The 17,707-nt window shown below is 42.5% G+C and overlaps 1 protein-coding gene across 21 annotated transcripts in view; it reads left to right on the top strand.

Annotated features, from left to right (window-relative positions):
- The window catches only part of Ptk2 (protein tyrosine kinase 2), a 265,206-nt gene that overhangs the window by 244,466 nt on the left and 3,033 nt on the right, over positions 1–17,707 (top strand). For 14 of the 21 annotated variants that reach the window (XM_033760884.1, XM_033760882.1, XM_019209779.2 and 11 more), the window contains 6 exons: positions 2,405–2,444; positions 2,788–2,894; positions 6,141–6,149; positions 7,314–7,469; positions 8,394–8,474; positions 13,338–13,873. In XM_033760884.1, the coding sequence (XP_033616775.1) occupies positions 2,405–2,444; positions 2,788–2,894; positions 6,141–6,149; positions 7,314–7,469; positions 8,394–8,474; positions 13,338–13,550 (606 nt within the window). In that variant the 3' untranslated portion in view covers positions 13,551–13,873. Of the gene's footprint in view, positions 1–2,404; positions 2,445–2,787; positions 2,895–6,140; positions 6,150–7,313; positions 7,470–8,393; positions 8,475–13,337; positions 13,874–17,707 lie in introns of those variants that run through there. The other 7 variants (XM_033760887.1, XM_010639200.2, XM_010639197.2 and 4 more) reach the window with 2 other exon arrangements.

The raw sequence follows: 17,707 nt of genomic DNA, 5'->3' as shown, positions 1-17,707 counted from the left end.
TCAGTAATCCCCAGCACCCAAATAAATAAAAGTACTGAATTCCAGTTCAAAAATAAATCCTAAACTTGGTGTGGTGATGCACACCTATAATCTGAGCACTCAGGACCCTGAGGCAGGAAAATCGAACATTGGAGGCCAACCTGGTATATACAGTGAATTCAAAGCCAGTTTAAGCTATTTAGACTACATTAAAGACCCTGTCTCAAAAACAGAAAACAGAAGAGTAACCCGTATTCAAGGAATGGGCTATTTAGAACACTGCTAATAGGAAATTTGTCAGAAAAGGAAAATTCTTTACGTTCCAGTGTGTGACACATAGCAGTTACTCAGAATATATATAGAATGAATGAATGCATGAGACCTGGATAGATGCTTTATTCATAAGAATATAAGGCAGTTAGACATGTGGGAAGCCCATCTGTGATCACAGAGTTTTTTGCATGACAGAGCTAGGCAATGAGAGTGCCTTATACTAAAACTTGCTTAGTACTTCAAGGTGCTAGGCTAAGTGGCCCACTCATGGCACTTTACTGAGTCCTCACATCACTCCTATCAAATCAGGTACTGTTGTCACCCATAGTCTACAGATGAGTGGTCTGGGGCTGGGTGAAAACTTCCCTCAGGCACTCCATTGCAAATACTTGATACCAGATGGTGCATTCGCAGATACGGCCAGCCTGGCCCAGCAGACTTTCCTTTTCTTTAGGGGACTATTGAAACCCTCTGACTGTGTCTGGGTTTTTCTAGAGGTAACAATTTGGTTTTGACCCATTTCTTGAAATACTCCAGCTTTAACACTTGAAAATATGCCTGTTACAGGTAGAACCCTTTGGCTAGAAAGCAGTAAATGAGTATGAACTAGTTAATAGACACTAATAACTAGATAATGGGAAGATTGATCTGTCAATGTACCTGAAAAATAAAATCCTATGTGGACTTTAAAGTAACATACAAGTTTGGTCAACAAAGAGAGAACTCATAACCTGTAGTCCTGCGACTTCCCCAAGGCCCACAGTAGATGTGCAGCAGAGCCACAAGGGTGCCTAGCTCCAGACACAGAGCATAGGAAACTTCCTGTGCCTAACCCTCAAGAGCAGGACAGCCGCTGTGTGTTCTGCACACATCTACATCCAGAAGATACAGAGAATAAGATTTTCTAGTTGAATGGTGCTATCACCTAATATCAACTAAAAAGTCCACCTTGTAGATGTGGGTGTTACCATGTACAACACAGCCAGCAGGCACTGTTTTTAACAATTTGGCCACATTGCCACCATTCCATGCCCTTGCTCCTCCATAGCTATATGGACTACCTCACAGCTCCTCAGACACTGTCTCTCTCTACCCAGGTTGCTACACAGCTTCCCTTGAGGTCCATGCTCAGAGACCACAAGGTTCTCAGAAGACATGACCCATGGTTCCTCTCCCTGCATCCCAGCCTTCTGCTTTCTCCATTGGACACAGCTGCTCCCAGCAGGCTGTACATTATCTATCCCTCCTACTTTGCTATCAGCTCCATAAGAGCAGGAGTTCTGTTTTCTACTCAGAACAGAGCAGAAGCTTGATAACTCCTAGTTCAGTAAATGGATACCTTGAAAAATGACATGTAAAAAAACAAAAAAGACTGCAAAAAGCAAATGTCTTCTTTCCCCCACCCCACTTCTGTACTGAGGATTGAAGTTTGCACTGGGCTGCATCCCCAGCTCTCTTTATTTATTTTGAGACAGTGACCATCTTGATACTTGAGCTGAGTTGTTAAGTTGCCCAGAATGAGCTCAAACTTGCAATCCTCTTGCCTCAGCCTGCCACAGTGCTGGTATTACAGGCACGTACCACTGTACCAGGCTATGGAAGTGTCCTTTTATCCTGTCCCTGGTGTAGACCTTTAGGGCTATGGTTTGACTTCTCTGCCTTGGCCCAAAACCATTAGCAGTGTAACACCAGGCCCTAGTGCACCTAGTATTTCAAGGATTCTGTCATTATGGGCCCAAGGGACATCCAGACACCCCAGGGCTGATAGGCCCCTTCTTGTCATCATTGTTCTAACTACATCCAGACTGTATAGCAAGAGGAATTGAGAAGAGGGATAGGAGCATCCTGAGCACCAGGATGATCAGCAGGCACAGACACTGGGAAGCCGTAGTATTTGAGACCTTTAAAGTAAAACTATAAAAATCTGTGGTCCCAGAGCATCCTGTGCTTGCTTGTTTCACAGCCCTTTCCACATGTCCTCTTGTCATTATTTGGGACTTCCCTAATCCCCTACCCAACTGAGTCCTTTAGGCAGAACCCTGACTTGCCCATCTGCAGGCCCAGCATCTGTTACAGGGTTCAAAGGAAGGGGGAAGGTGGTCATTGCCTTTTGTACAACCAGCACACTGACTAAAATTTTCTTTACCCACAGACTGGAAACCAACACATCTATCAGCCTGTGGGTAAACCAGGTCAGTGAAGAAATGAGTTGTGTGTTGAGAAGTTTGTATAATTTGGCAGGAGCACACAGTAAGTGTATATAATGTCATAGCTTTGGAATGCCTTTATGATTTTAACAGTCTTCCCTCGCCAGACCACAGCAAGTGTGATGTTTACCATGTCTAACCTATGACTAGAGTACTGAAAAGCAGAATTTATGGCCAAAATATATCAGAGATTTCTCAGAACAGAAGACTAGTAGACTAATGTCTGTTGAAATAATGCTGGGTGTATGGTGTCTGGGAGTCATTTACTTTCTCTTCATTAACATTCATAATGTTAATATTCATAATGTGAATCATTCTACTTTACCAGATCCTGCAGCTCCACCAAAGAAACCACCACGCCCTGGAGCCCCCGGTCATCTAGGCAGCCTCGCAAGTCTCAGCAGCCCTGGGGACAGCTATAATGAGGGTGTTAAGGTAAGTGCTTGAGCCTGTGCAGCACACAGGTGACATCTTTGTTGGAGAATGGTTGGGGATGGTGCCAAGACGACTATGGGGGAACCCAGATGTCCATAGCCCTGGTTCTAAATCCTCTGAGAGCCAGGAAAGTATTGCATGAGCTCTCTTTCTTGGTTTTCTATGTGCGATAGATTTTAGAACTCACACATCCTGACATTCTGGCATATTTTCCTTCTATTAGACAGAACCTGTGGTGTTGGTCACATTTTTTCATACAAAACAACCAGTGCTCACAGGGATGAAGCAGCTTGGTCAAGGTCATACAGCTCCAGTAGCTGGACCTGTGGCTACACATATACATGCTTCTGCTGAAAAGTGCACACCTGCAGAACAACTCTGAATGAGTCATGGTCAGAATTGTATGTGTTATCATCATAGAGGATTCAGATCATCCTAGGGAAGAGACCAGCTCCTTGCCAGGCCCAGAGTGAGTCAGTCTGGAGCTCAGAGGACAGGGTTGCTGCACCCATTCAGAAGCCTGCATTAAAGAGGCACAGCTGAGCCAGAAATGCTCCTGCTGGAAGGTTGATGTCCAGAGCTCTTCTGACCAATTGTAGCGTCACAGTGGCTCTATTAGTAAGACACTGGGTTTTCTCAGAGAAGATATGGGAGAAAAAACACAACCCTTCCTAACACAGCTTCTTTAAATAATTTTTTTAAAAAGAAGAGGAGAAATTAGGTTAATAAACTGCCTCAAGAGCAAACTTTCAATATGGCTTTTGATGTAATGACCAACATAAGATGCAGGTAGATGAGGTACCACCCTAGAACACCAACAAATGTTCATTTTTCATAGTTGAAATAACATAGTGAATAAATACAATTGGGAATACTCTTAATGTAAGGCATTAAGAAATCTTGTTAGAAACAATATACTTAAAATATATTGAATAAAGATTTTTAAATAACTACAGTTAAGTATGTTTAGTCACTATCTGTTACTTTAGTAGAGGTTATTAAATCTAGCCTGCAAGAACGATATTGGGTTTTTTTGTTTTGTTTTGTTTTCTGGTACCAGGGATCAAATTTGGGACCTTGTGCTTGTGAGGCAGGTGGTGGAACCACTGAGCTAAATCCCCAGCCCCAACAATATTGTTTTGATACAGAAATATTTGCCTTTAACTGTGTATAACTAAAATGATTCATCCAAATAACATTTAGCCCAAAATGATTAGTCTCCATTTTTCCTTGGTGACTTTATATTTTTCAGTATATTTGTGGGGATTTTATTTTGTTTTGTTTTCCTGGTGCTTGGGATTAAACCCAAGGCTTCATGCTTGCTAGGCAAGTAGTCTACCACAGATACACCCCCAACCCAATCCTTAATTCTCTCAGTCTTTACATATTAACCTAAGTGGAATTGGTTTCTTGTTACTGCCAGCCAAAGAGTTCCCAAGTTGTCAAACTCTATAAAAATGGGAAACTAATAAAGAATGTTTCTCCACACTAAGCCTGACTTCTAGAACATCACTGTGAATGGTCTCTAGAAGCATCATGACAGTGCTCTTTTCCAACGAGAGCTGGGCTAAGGGTAAACAAAAGAGCAGAGGCTTCAAATGGGTTAAAAGAAACCTTCTTCCACCTCCTAGAATCATAGGTTTGTTATATATAAGCAGCAATCAAAATACACGGTAAATGATTAAATTTTAAATACTTATTATGATAAAAGACACATTACTCTTAATCCCCTCAAAATATTTACTCTTATTATTTCTTTGATCACCCTTATTATATCATTCTTATTATTTGTTGAAGCACTTCTGGAAGTCTCATGAGTATCTTTATGAGGTATAATCAAAAGTACAGTGAATGCTGCTGCTGAGTGCCATCTGGAGGAAAAACAGTCTTGTAAAAACATTACAGTGTATCTTTATCCACCTTATTCATTAGATCTGGCACCTTGCAACTTTTGTTTCTTCTGTCTACCATGAAAGGTAAATGTTTTGATTCTATTCAGGACACCAAGTCAGCCATGACAGCTCAACTAAAGACACTCGTGAAAGAGGACTTCCAGAACTGCTTCAAAAAGTGCCAAGAATGATAGAATAAATATGTTCAAAGCAAGAGGGAGTATTTTGAAGGAGGTTAATGGCAATGTGTCTTTTACTATAATCATTTTTTTAATTTAGACATTAATCATAGTTTTCAATTACATCTCTTATCTTGGTGGAACTCTCCCTTGGCACCTTCCTTGGGAAGCCACCTCCTTTCTGTATTGTTGGAATTTGAACAGGCACATCCCGCAAAGATAAACAGATGACTGCACTCTGATTCTCAATGCAGAAAATAAAACATTGCAAGTCCTCTCCTAGGAATAATGCATTTATAAATCCTTTCCTCTCTTTAGTGTATGGGAAAACACACCTTACAGCTTAAGGTGCTACATGCTGGGTATGATAGCACACACCTGTAATCCCATCTACACAGGAGGCTGAAGCAGGAGGATTGCAAATTTTAGGCCATCTAGAGCAATTAAGCAAGACCTTGTCTCAAAACTAAAAGATACCACAGGATTTGCATGCCAGGGCCATGGGTTTTTTTGGGTGGGCAGGGAGTTCAGTAGTTACAGGGACTGGAGAGGATAATTGTATTTTGTATTCCTTTGCCTGTTCAGTCACAGTATCACAGCCAGGGTTGAGCTCTGGAGAAAAAATTCAGCTACTAAAACCGCTCAATTTAAAATAATAGAACACCCATAAGAATTGGTTCCAAAGGAAGGTTCTTGTTATACTTTGTTTAAAAACTTTTGATACAGCCCCATGCCAGAAATCTTAGGGCAGTGTGGTTGATGCAGATTTCCAAGGGGGGCTGGACACAGGAAGAGGGTTGAACAGTTTCTCCCAAATCCCTCAGAAGTCAGATAAAACATGCCTTCCTCCTCTCTTACAAGACCATCATCATTCTGTTGATTCTTGCACGGCTGTTGATTGTCACTTCCAGGTTTTGCATGCTGTCCTGCTCTTGTATCTCCTAGGAACAAGCGTGGTGCATGCCAGGGCTTTGGGTAACTCACTGTGCACTGAGGAGACAGCAGCACTCCTGACAGCCAGCAAGCTGAGCAGTGGGTGGCTTTGCAGCCAGCACCTTTGTGTTCTGCTCATGTGTTTTGTGGGGGATTATCTGCTGCCTTATTAATATTGTTTTTCTTTTTCCTTTTCTCTGATAAATTTCCTTTAACTTTCCTCACCTTCTGCTCGACAATAGCCATGGAGGGTAAGCACATCATGTCTGTGTGTCTGTCTGGCTCACTGTATCACACACACCCTGCTCTCTGCGTGCCCCTCTAAACTAGAGTAGAATACCAAGTGGAAGTGCACTTAGCCTCTCGTGACTGGCAGATGCCACAAACAGGGTTTATGTTTGCCAGAAACTAAGACAGTAAATGAGTTATTTTTGCCCTTTTTTATCTGACTCAAACTTTGGAACAACTAAGCACAAAATTAGTCTTTTCCAGTTTACTGGGTCAAGATGCCGAAGAGTTCAGAAATGGGAAGGTAGCCTGAGCTCCAGCAGCAGTTCATTGAATAGTTGTTACTTGCCACACTTTGGTCTTTCTAAAATACACACATGTGAATGCATGCAGAGTTCTTTTTGTACCTCTTATAATTCTAACCAATTTGAAAATTTCCTGGAGGTCCATATTGTTCTACCTTCAGTGCTTAGGTTACTTAGGTAACATTTGTTGGTATCTCATCTGTGCCCAAGACCTGGGGCGTCACCTGCTCTTATTACTGTTGCTGAAGCTCACAGGCCCAGGCTCACCCAGTAGTAAGCAATGAGCTGGCAGAAAGCCCCACTCCAGACCCACTACGTGGACCATCTGCTTTGCAAATGACCGTCTGCTTAAAGCAAACTTGTGTATGTGTATGTTTTTATCATCATGAAAAGAAAAAAAAACACATTTTCATCAGGTGGTTTGAAGGCAGCTGAATTGAGCCATTAGATATTTATTCCAGAGCTTGAATTAGTAGAAATGCTTAGTGTTAAAGTAGAATGTTTGATCATTTAGCAAGTAAGTGACTTTTTCTAAACTTTGGTGAGTTTTCAGAATAAAATGTATGGCTTGTGGCTCTTGTAGTGAATTATACTGGGTTTGGGGGACACTGATTCACTTTGAAAGAATCTGGGCGTTTTAGTAAACTATGTATGATTTCATATCATTTCCTTTAACTGAGCTCAAAGTTAGAAAAAATACTGTTGTATTATGTCATTTGAATTAATCACTGTCATCTTCAAACTGAACTATACATACAAACAAGAAAATCAGTTATCTTTTGTGATCTACTTTGATCTCTTTTAAAGACCCACTAACTCAATTGTGATGCTATCACACCATCTACTGGAGAGTGGAAAAATGACCACCTTCTGTATTGTCAGCTTCAACCCCAGGAAATCAGCCCCCCTCCTACTGCCAACTTGGACCGGTCCAATGACAAGGTGTATGAGAATGTGACAGGCCTGGTGAAAGCTGTCATCGAGATGTCCAGTAAAATCCAACCAGCCCCACCAGAAGAGTATGTTCCTATGGTGAAGGTAAAGTACAATCACACATTGTACTATTTCCCACAAACGCTGTAGTTCAGCTGATTAGTATCTCTAGTTGCCCCAAGTAAGACTTGATGCTTCAGAAGAATGAAAGCACCATGTGGTGATGATGTCACCAAGAGCCCTGATCATTATACATTTCTGTTCCCCTTATAGTTTTTCCTGTCCATAAATAATAGTATGGGAATGTCCTAATGTGAACAGTCTTTTTCTAGCGGGTAGGGGATAGTACTGGATATTGAACCCAAGACCTGGTGCATGCTTGGCAAGCACTCTTTACCACTGAGCTACATTGCCAACCTATTATTTTTTATTTTGAGATAGGATCTCACTAAGTTACAGAGGTTGGCCTTGAACTTGCTATCCTGCTTCAGCTTCCTGAATAACCAGGATCAGAAAAATTTTCCTTAAGAAAGAAAGCAAAAAAGGGCCGGGGATTTAGCTCAGTGATGCAGCCACCTGCCTCGCAAGTGCAAGGTCCTGAGTTCAATCCCCAGTACCAAAAAAAAGAAAGAAAGAAAGAAAGAAAGTAAAAGCCAGGAGTGGTGGTGCACACCTGTAATCCTAGCACTTGGGAAGCTAAGGCAAGAGGATTGCCTCAAGTTCAAGGCCAGCCAGGGCTACATAGTGAGTCAAGACCAGCCTGAACTATATAGCAAGACCCTGCCTCAAAAACATAAAAATGCTGGGAATGTTGCTCATTGAAAGGGCCCTGGGTTCAATCCTCAGTATCTTTCCTACCCCTACTCCCCAGAATACAGAAATATATTCAAATATACATGTATATCTAGGTATATATATTCAGATACACACACACACACACACACACACACATATCTGAAGAAGTGGTTGGAGTTGGCATGAAAGTGCTTGGTGTGTGTTCTAATACTGGCTGTAATTTTTACCTGTTAGGAAGTTGGCTTGGCCCTGCGGACGTTATTGGCCACCGTGGATGAGACCATTCCTGTCCTCCCAGCCAGCACTCACCGAGAGGTAGGCAGAGTACAGAGTGGAGTCACACATAAGGACACTGTTGGGGATGTCAATGATGCTATCTGGTTCCTCAGTCTGTGACTAACAATGCATGTGCTCTTCGGGTGATGACCCTTTCACTAACACAGATGAACTTGGCCATTCACTGTGCAGCATGGAGAGTGGCACCATCATGCAAAGTCCTTGCCGTAAGCCTGTGAGCAGCATGAGGAAAAGTTGCTGTTATGACACTGGGTCCTTCCTTCAGGGCTCCTTCACAAACATCAGTATTTACAAGTGCTGTGGTTTCTCGTTTAATGATTTAAATATCCTTTTAAAAGTAATAAATATATAGGCTGAGTATAACTCAGTATGAGAGTGTTTATGTAGTATGTACAAGTCTCTGAGTTCAATCCCCAGAACCACCAAAAACAAACAACTAAAGTAACAAATATGTTCAAGTTTTTTTAAGGGACCAAAGTCCACCCTAAATACTGTCTCCCAGCATTGTTTTTCACCGTCTTATATAGCAGTTTCACATTATTTGTGTGACTTACAGATACAGTGGTACCCTGGATCACCAACTCAATCTCTCCATGATTCTGGTTGCAAACCAAACTAGATGAGAATGGAATCAAATTTCCCCATAAGGTCAACATTGAATCTAACCATTGAATGTGATTCAGTTCTCCTCCAGCTGAGGTACCACTGCAAAAAAACCAGTGTCTGGTCTTTGTCACTGTGCTCTTGGCAGCTGCACTTGAACAGTGGATGCTGTGCAGTTGAGATGGACATAGGATGGGTCCCCACCAGAGCCCAGAGTCTACAATCTCCCTTCATGCCATGGCTCCAGATCTCTTCTTCCCACCTTCTTTCCAGAGTAGCATGTACTGTCCTTCACTGCACTGGGGTTTTGTCTGTTTTTCACTTTTTATTTTGAAATGACTTCAAACTTACAGAAATATTGCAAGACTAATTCAGATTTCCCAAATATCCTTCAGCCAATGTTACCACTCTCTCCCTGTCATCTGTCTGCATATATACACACATGTGATGTGCTGTTTCTGAGCTGTGGGAATAGATGGTGGGTGGGTGTGCTCTGAACCTGGAGCATATCTGTAGTATGCCCTGGTAACAAGGCTGCAATCCTCTGGGCCACCATGCAGCTAGCTCATGGGGCCTTCCTATAGCTTCAGTACACCTTCATCCCTGCAGGTTGCACTGTAGCTGCACCTATCCGAGTCAGCCCAGGACTACATATCATCTTGAGGAGGTCCTCCGTAACATTTACATTTTTTGTTGAATACAGGCCCAGGCTTTTTTTTTTTTTTTTTTTTGAGACAGGGTCTCACTATGTAGTTGAGACTGACCTGGAACTCAGTATGTAGCCCAGACTGGTCTCGAACTCACAGCGATCCTTCTGCCTCTCAGCCTCCTGAGTGCTGGGATTACAGGCATGCACCACTATGCCTGGCCAGGTCCAGGCAATTTGAGGTGGGATGTTGTTGTTGATGATGAGAAGATGATGATGCTGCTGCTGCTGCTGCTGCTGCTGCTGCTGCTGCTGCTGCTGCTGCTGCTGCTGGGGATTGAACCCCAGCTACAACATCCCCAGCCCTTTTTTTTTTTTTAATTTTGAGACAGGGTCTCGCTAAATTACCTCAGCTGGGCTCCATCTTGGTGATCCTACTGCCTCAGCATCTCAGGGTGCAGGGATTCTAGGTGTGCCCATTTGGCTGCTCAGTTATTTTGTAGAGTACTCTTGAAGTTGGATTAAAGAATATTCTATAAAAGTGGACATTTCCTCCCCTATTAAAAAAAAAAAAGTACATTTTCTCCTAATTAAATAGAGGTATTTGGCATCTCCTGCCAGCAGTTCTGTTGAAACAGTATTGAGTCCTCCTCAGGATTTTGTACTGGAGGTACGTGGTGACTGGTTGGTGCTGATAAGGACAGTGGAACCCAGCTGCCATTAGTGGTTCCTCTATAAATGGACAGAACCACTTACCACCTTTGGAAAATGCCTGATTGGGTGTCACAGTATAACTTTTAAGTCTGTAGCCAATTCATCTAGTTTAACAGCTTCATTGGAGCTCTGATTGATTTTCCATAACAAGCAACAATTTTGCCAAAGAATAAGAAGGTATGTGTATGTGTATGTGAGTATATAGAAGAGATTTTTAAAAAAAGAAAAATTAAGATCTATTAGGTACATGTACTCACTCCCCAATAGCTTTTAAATCGCATGTACTACAACTTGTAATAATAAAAATAAAAAACTCAAAAATGGAAAGGAGGCTGCGTGGTGGTGCGTGCCTGTAATCCCAGCACTTGGGAGGCTGAGGAAGGAGGATTGAGGCTAGCTTGGCCTATTAGTGAGTTCAATATCAGCCTTAACCTACATATCAAGACCCTGTCTCAAAATGCCCAAAAACGGCCAGGGATTTAGCTCAGTGGTTCTGCCACCTGCTTTGCAAGCACAAGGGCCCCAGTTCAATCCCTGGTACCAAAAAGAAAAAAGAAAGAAAAGAAAATGCCCAAAAAGGGGAGAATATTGCGCCAGGGATTTGGCTCAATGGTTCTGCCGCCTACCTTACAAGCACAAGGTCCTGAGTTCAATCCCTGGTACCACAAAAACAAAAGAGGGAGGGAATAGGGGGATGAAGATAGAAAAAAAGGAAAATGATGTCCTAACAAGTGAGTGCTTTTAGCAGGACCACTTGTCACCACCTACTGTAGCTTATAAAGCCAAAAGCTCTCTATCCTTACTGATTGTTTTTGGTACCAGGGATTGAACTCAGGACCTTGTGCTTACAAAGCAGGCAGTGGTACTATTGAAATAAATCCCCTTCCCTATCCTTACTGATTCTTGTGAATACAGACTTCTCTCCCATATACATTTTTTTTTCTTAAGAGCCTTTCTATGATCCTGCTTCCCACTCCACTGCCCCTCTTTTCCACCTGTCCTGAAGGAGCAGCCCATCCCTAACAGCCCATTAAGCCCTGTTCTTTGTAGTGACTGCCCTGGACGCCTCTGCAGACCTTGTGCCAGAGTCCCACTGTTTCCTCTCTCAGTACCATTCCTGCTCAGGCCTCTCCCCTGGCTCTTTCTCTGCTGCCTGTTACCTTTAAGTGTAGTCATCCCTTAAAGTGGTGCTGCCCGTTTGTTTTTGTTAGGGATTTTGTTTTGTTTTGTTTTGTTTTTACACTGGGGGTTGAGCCCAGAGCCTACTACTGAACTAGCTACATACCTAGCCCTTTTCTTTTTATTATTGTATTTTACTTTGAGACAGGTCTTAGGCTGGACTTGAACTTGTAAACCTGCCTCCTCCTCCTCCCAAGTAGCTGGTATTACAGACATGTACCACCACGCTTAGCTACCACTTGTTTTCTTCATGAATATCTTTCACCTTGGCAAGTTCCCCACTTTGATAGATCCAAATATTTGATGCCTTCTAAATCCATGTGTAGTACTGTTGCTCCCTGAGCTCTGATTGCCAGCTGACTATTGGGTATTGGTAGGAGCAGTCTGCTTTTGCTAGTTTGCTTCCCTAGCCAGTGACATCACCTCTTTACCCATCAATTCCCTCACCCCCCAACACACAGATACAGACAGCATTCAATACAGACAGTCTCAAATGTGTTCTCTCATCCTCGCTGCACAGTAGTCTCTTTTATGAACTACCAACAGCCTGTCTCCCCATCCTTTCAGTGTCCACCCTGCCACCAGGTCCTATTTTGTAGAACAACTCTCTAGAATATGTAATTTCCTTTCCTAAAAATCTGTTATGCCTTTCCACTGTAAAGTTCATTAGGGTAAAAGAAAATTTGACATGGCTTAAAATGCCCTTTAAAGCCAAAACCAGCTAACTTATGCAGTCTAGGTCAAATTCAAACTCTGAAGACTTTCTGAGACAGGTTTAGTTGCTGTCATATCTGGGTACATCTTTTTTTTCCTTTTCCTTTTCCTGAGATAGGGTTTCACTATATAGTTCAGGCTGGCCGAGAAGTCACTATATAGCCCAGGCTGGCCTCAAACTCACAGCAATCCTTCTGGCTCAGCTTTCTGAGTGCTGAAATTACAGGTATGCACCACCAAACCTAGCTCCGGATGCATCATTTTTGCATGATTTATCTCAGTGTGTTACAGGTGTTTCTGTGTGTGCTTCTGCCACCCTGAACTCTGCATGTCTAATTCAGGAATGGTAAAGGCAAGTGGTTGAGTCACTACTGGTTAAATAAACAGGTAGGAAGATTTGTGAGACTGCCAAGCAAAGCATTCTAATAGGGCATCTCATATCAAGACAGGGAAGGGTATTTCATGACATCTGCAAACCACCTCTACTGCAGCTATGGAAGGTCTTAAAAGAGAATTGGCAAGGTAGAAAAAGCACAAGACCTTGATTGAGTCTAGACCCAGGTTTTGTCCTGGGTTGGATGTGTGCTTGCTGTATGACCTTCACCAGTTTACTTTTGATCTCATTAGTCCACACTAATCTGAGAGTATTTAGAATAGGTGATCTCCAAGGTTCTGTGATGCTATTATGAAATGAAGCCCTGCCAGGCATTAAGTTTAAAGTACAAACAGCAAACACAGAAAAGAAAGTCAGTCATGATCGTGAAAGTGAGGGCAGGGAATGGAAAAAGCAGAGACTTCTGGGCACACACATGTACAATGGGTGTGCACTCACAAGCATGCAGGCACATTAATAGCTGAATTTCTAAAGGAAAGATTGAGCTTACACTCTATTGTTTTCTAAGGAAGATTTATTTGAGGGGAAAAAAGTAAGTTTCTTCTCATGGAGGCACCAAAAGAAAAGCCGGTGAAAAATCCCTGGAAAGTTCTAGGAAGCAGCTCTCCTGACCCGTCTCTTGTCCTTTCAGATCGAAATGGCACAGAAGCTGCTGAACTCTGACTTGGGAGAGCTCATCAACAAGATGAAGCTTGCCCAGCAGTACGTCATGACCAGCCTACAGCAGGAATACAAGAAGCAGATGCTTACTGCTGCACATGCCTTGGCTGTGGATGCCAAAAACCTGCTTGATGTCATTGACCAAGCAAGGCTAAAAGTGCTTGGGCAGACAAGACCACACTGAGCCGCCTGAGGAGCATGTCTTTCTACCCATTGGGAAATGTTCTCTAGCCTTCCACCAGCAGTGAGGAATTAACCCGTGTCCTCAGTCGCCAGCACTTACAGCTGCAACTGAATGATAGCTGGTTGAAAAATCTCTGTCATACAAGTTTAACTATGTTTTGATTTGGATTCATTTTTGTTTTCTTAAAATCATGTTCAGAAAAGTCAAGGATCCAAAATAATGGCATTTTTCTAAGAATGAAGAAGCTTTTAAAAGACCAGGCATGATGGTGCACATCTGTAAGCTACTAAGAAGGCTGAGGTAGAAGAATTGCAAGTTCAAGTACAGCCTTAGCAACTTAGGAGACCTTGTCTCAAAATAGAGAGAGAAGAAGAAGAAAACTTTTTTTAAAGAAGCTTATCGTGAAGAACAGTTGGTGTTAGCATTGGGGTGTGTTTTAATGGAAATGGCCTGAGGGCCATGTTAATTCCTGACCTACCTTCACTGAATATTGGAAGAAGAAGAGAGCATGTGAAGAATCCCAGGAAACTCAAGAGGCAGAGAACGCTTTTCCTGCTGTGGAGTTATCCAGACTGGGGGTTTTGTTTGTTAGAACACCCTTCCATTGCAATATGCTAATCTCATTTACAAAGAAAGAATATAAAAGCTATATTTTGAAGACTCAGTTGTTTCAGAAAAAAACTACCACCATTTCTGTCTCTCCTGCCTTTTACTTTCAAGTGAATATCGAAGCATTGGGTTGGGAAATAGCTATAGGACACAACTAAGACTCTTGTCTTTTTCACCAGAATAATGTGCCAGTTTTTTGTAACAATGTAATTTCTCTTGGAAGCAGAAATGCTTTGTACCGGATCACCTCCATACTGAATTGAAAAGAAATTCCAGAACCATCCCTGTTTTCCATTTTTATATAATTTATAAAGAAAGATTAAAGCCATGTTGACTATTTTACAGCCACTGGAGCTAACTAACCCTTCATTGTGTCTGTCTTCCCAGGAGAGAATTAAGAGGAACAGAGGGATTTGGTTCTCTTTAGATGTCTATCCATTCTGTTAGATAATTTTGAAAAATTTACCCTCTCTTTAGTCTGTTGGGGGATATAAATTATTCTCAGGAAGAATATAATGAACTGTACAGTTACTTTGACCTATTAAAAAGGTGTTATCAGTAAAGTTCTTGTTGCAATATCTTTTCTTTGATTCTTTTCCTTCAAATTACATAAAAGTTTGCAGAGGACTTGTCAGATGCAGTGAAGTGCAGTAAGGCTCTTACTACTCATCAGTTTCTTCTCTTCCTCTTTCTATGCACATAGAGGACTGGCTCTCCCATAGATGATGACCCAGCGTAAGTCACCTTTTCTATTCTGTCTTCACTGAAAAGATGCGAAGTTCAAGGTGCCTTGCCACTGGACAGTTGTCTTTGTGGTCTTGGTATTGTCCAGGAAGCTGTTTGCACAAAGGTCACTTGTTACAGGAATGACCAGTTTAGCTATAATCTCTGGTCCATAGAGCCAGAGTGAACAGAACTGAGATCCACAGCACTGAGACTGGTAGGGAGAAGGCCCTGGGGCAGAGACCTTAGGGAAGGTTTGAGGGAGTGTTCTCAGGGAAATACATATTCTTAGTCTAAAATCAATTCTTTTTGTGGATGTATGATGTTTAATTCATCTGCAGAAAGTGTCAAAGATCGTCATCCAAGTTTCTACGTACTCTCTGGCATTCTTAGGACTCTTAAGTCTTAGTTTCCTCATCTTTAAGATGGTGATTATGGGCTGGAATGTAGCTTAATGGTAGAGGGCTTGCTTAGCTTGCATGAGACTAGGTTTGCACTTCTGTCCCTAGCAACACACACACACACACACACGATGGTGCTCACAAAAGTAGAGATTTAGTAGGACAAGTCCAGCATGAAGATGAGAGCTATGGTGAGCCATCCTTTACAGTGTGGGATGTGTATTAACACCTCACCAAGCCAGGAGCACCCCTCCCAGGTAGGACAACAATCAGGATTCCCAAGCATTGCCAGTGAACAGAATCACCCCAGGTCTTCAACTCAGACTGCCACTACCAGCACCCTTTATCCAGTGACCTGCTGGTCAGGACCCCCAGCTTTTCCTCTCTGGCATAGACTTGAAGATGAGTGTCACCTTCCTATACACTGAGCTTCCCCCCAAAAAATCTGGGTTGTGATAGAGACATTGGGTTGGCATGTGAACAGGCAGACCAAGGTGGAGTGTGGTCCCTGGGAGAGCACAGAGCTGGCAGCACCTTGCAGAGACCCCTCACTGCCCACCCTGGAACCTGTGTTGAAGGCGCAGAGTTCTGTCAGGGCTGAGAGGTCACTTGTGTTAATAAGGTGTTAAAGTATAAAGACCCAGAGAAAAGTTCATATGAAACCAAGTCTTCAAATTTTCCAACATTATAGTAAAGCCTACCTGCTGTCTGGCTAATTCCTGCCTCAGGAGGCACATGTGGCATAGGAAAACCTGTCATCCAGTAGGCAAATGCACAGTGAGCACCTGCTGAGCATGGTTCCAACCAGATTCCTCCTTTTTTGTGTTTTGAGACGGTCTCTCTCTAGTTCAGGTTGGCCTTGAACTCACTATGTAGCCCAGGCTGGCCTGGAACTCAACGGCAGTCCTCCTGCCTCAGCCTTTTAAGTACTGGCATCATAGGCATGTGCCACCACCACATCTGGCTCAAATTTTTCCTCCTGAGTGCTTTTTAATTTTACGTTGTAAATAAGCAGAGAAAAAGGCATGTAAACATTCAGCTTACTGAGTTCTCGCAAAGGAATATCCTCTACCTGACAGACTCAGAACCATTGCCCCAAAGTCTTAGTGCCTCTCCCAGCACCCCACACAGCCCCACCCAACCCTACTGCCAAGGATAGCCATCCTGGCTTTCTTTGTCTACTATGGTAATAAACTTCCATAGTGGGGTGGCTTTTCAAATACATGCATCCTCTTAGGCCAGTGCAGGGAGGAGAGCATCACAGCCACTCAAGATCTTTCCACTGAGGTACCTCTAATGTCTGTCCCTGGAGATGAGCTCTTACACTGCATTCACTGCAGGTTGTTTGGTGACCTATATTGTGTCATTTCTGACTTCTTTCAGAACAGTAGTTTTGAATATCCTTTTGGCACCTATCAGAACTCAACTCTGTGCCGTGAATATGTCACTGCCAGTTTTACTGGTCACCTGTTGATGTATGGGACGTGTGTAGTTTTTAGTTTGAGTAAAGCTACCATGGACACATGTATATACAAATACATGTTTTCCATTTCTTTTGAACAAGCATAATTTCTGTAACATACAATAAGCATCTGTTTAACTTAATTAAGAGGGTTTAGCTCAGAGGTTCCACCGCCTGCCTCACAAGCACAAGGTCCCGAGTTTGATCCCCAGTACCAAAAAAAAAGGTCACAAATTCAAGACCAGGCTGGGCAACTTAATGAGACCCTGTTTCAGACTTTTAAAAGAGCTGGGGAGATAGCTCAGTGGTAGAATGCCCCTGAGTTCAAATGGTTCCCCATTTCTGGGGGAACAAACTGCTTTCCAGTGGGGTTATACTACCTTAATTTAGCAATACTCTGCTTGCTCCATGTTCCCAGTAAAACTTGATATTGTCTTTTAAGCTTTAGACTTTTTACTGGGTATGTGTGCAGTTGTGTGTAATTTGTTTTCTCAACATACAGTGATTCTGAGCACCTTTGTTTTCTTGCAGGAAAGCATTTCTTTTGCCAGCTATAGTCATTGGTACAGCTTGGTTTTTGTTTTTGTGGTACTACAGATCGAACCCAAGGCCTTTATACTGAGCTACCTCTCCAGGTCCTTCCCCCTTTCAATTTTGAGACAGGGTCTCAGTAAGCTAACTGGACTGGGCTCAAACCTGGTCCTACTATTTTAATTCTTACCCCACCCCTCCTCTGTACTGGGGATCAAACTCGGGACCTTGTGCTTGCCGGGCAGGCACAGTGTAGATAAGCTACATCTCCAACTTTTTTTTTAATTATTTTTTTTTCTGCTACTTTTTTAATTGAGTTTATTGGTACATTTTAGGGATACAATACAGTTACATTCATTATTGGGATCCTGTACCTTTACATGACAGGTTTTGGTTCTCATTTTTCCCCTTGTCCCTGCCCTCCCTCCACC

The sequence above is a fragment of the Fukomys damarensis genome, unplaced genomic scaffold (assembly GCF_012274545.1).
Source record: "Fukomys damarensis isolate Sample0158 unplaced genomic scaffold, DMR_v1.0_HiC HiC_scaffold_5, whole genome shotgun sequence".
In the NCBI taxonomy this organism is placed as follows: Eukaryota; Metazoa; Chordata; class Mammalia; order Rodentia; family Bathyergidae; genus Fukomys; species Fukomys damarensis.
Note: the sequence above shows the minus strand (reverse complement) of the source record. Positions and strands in the feature narration are given on the sequence as shown.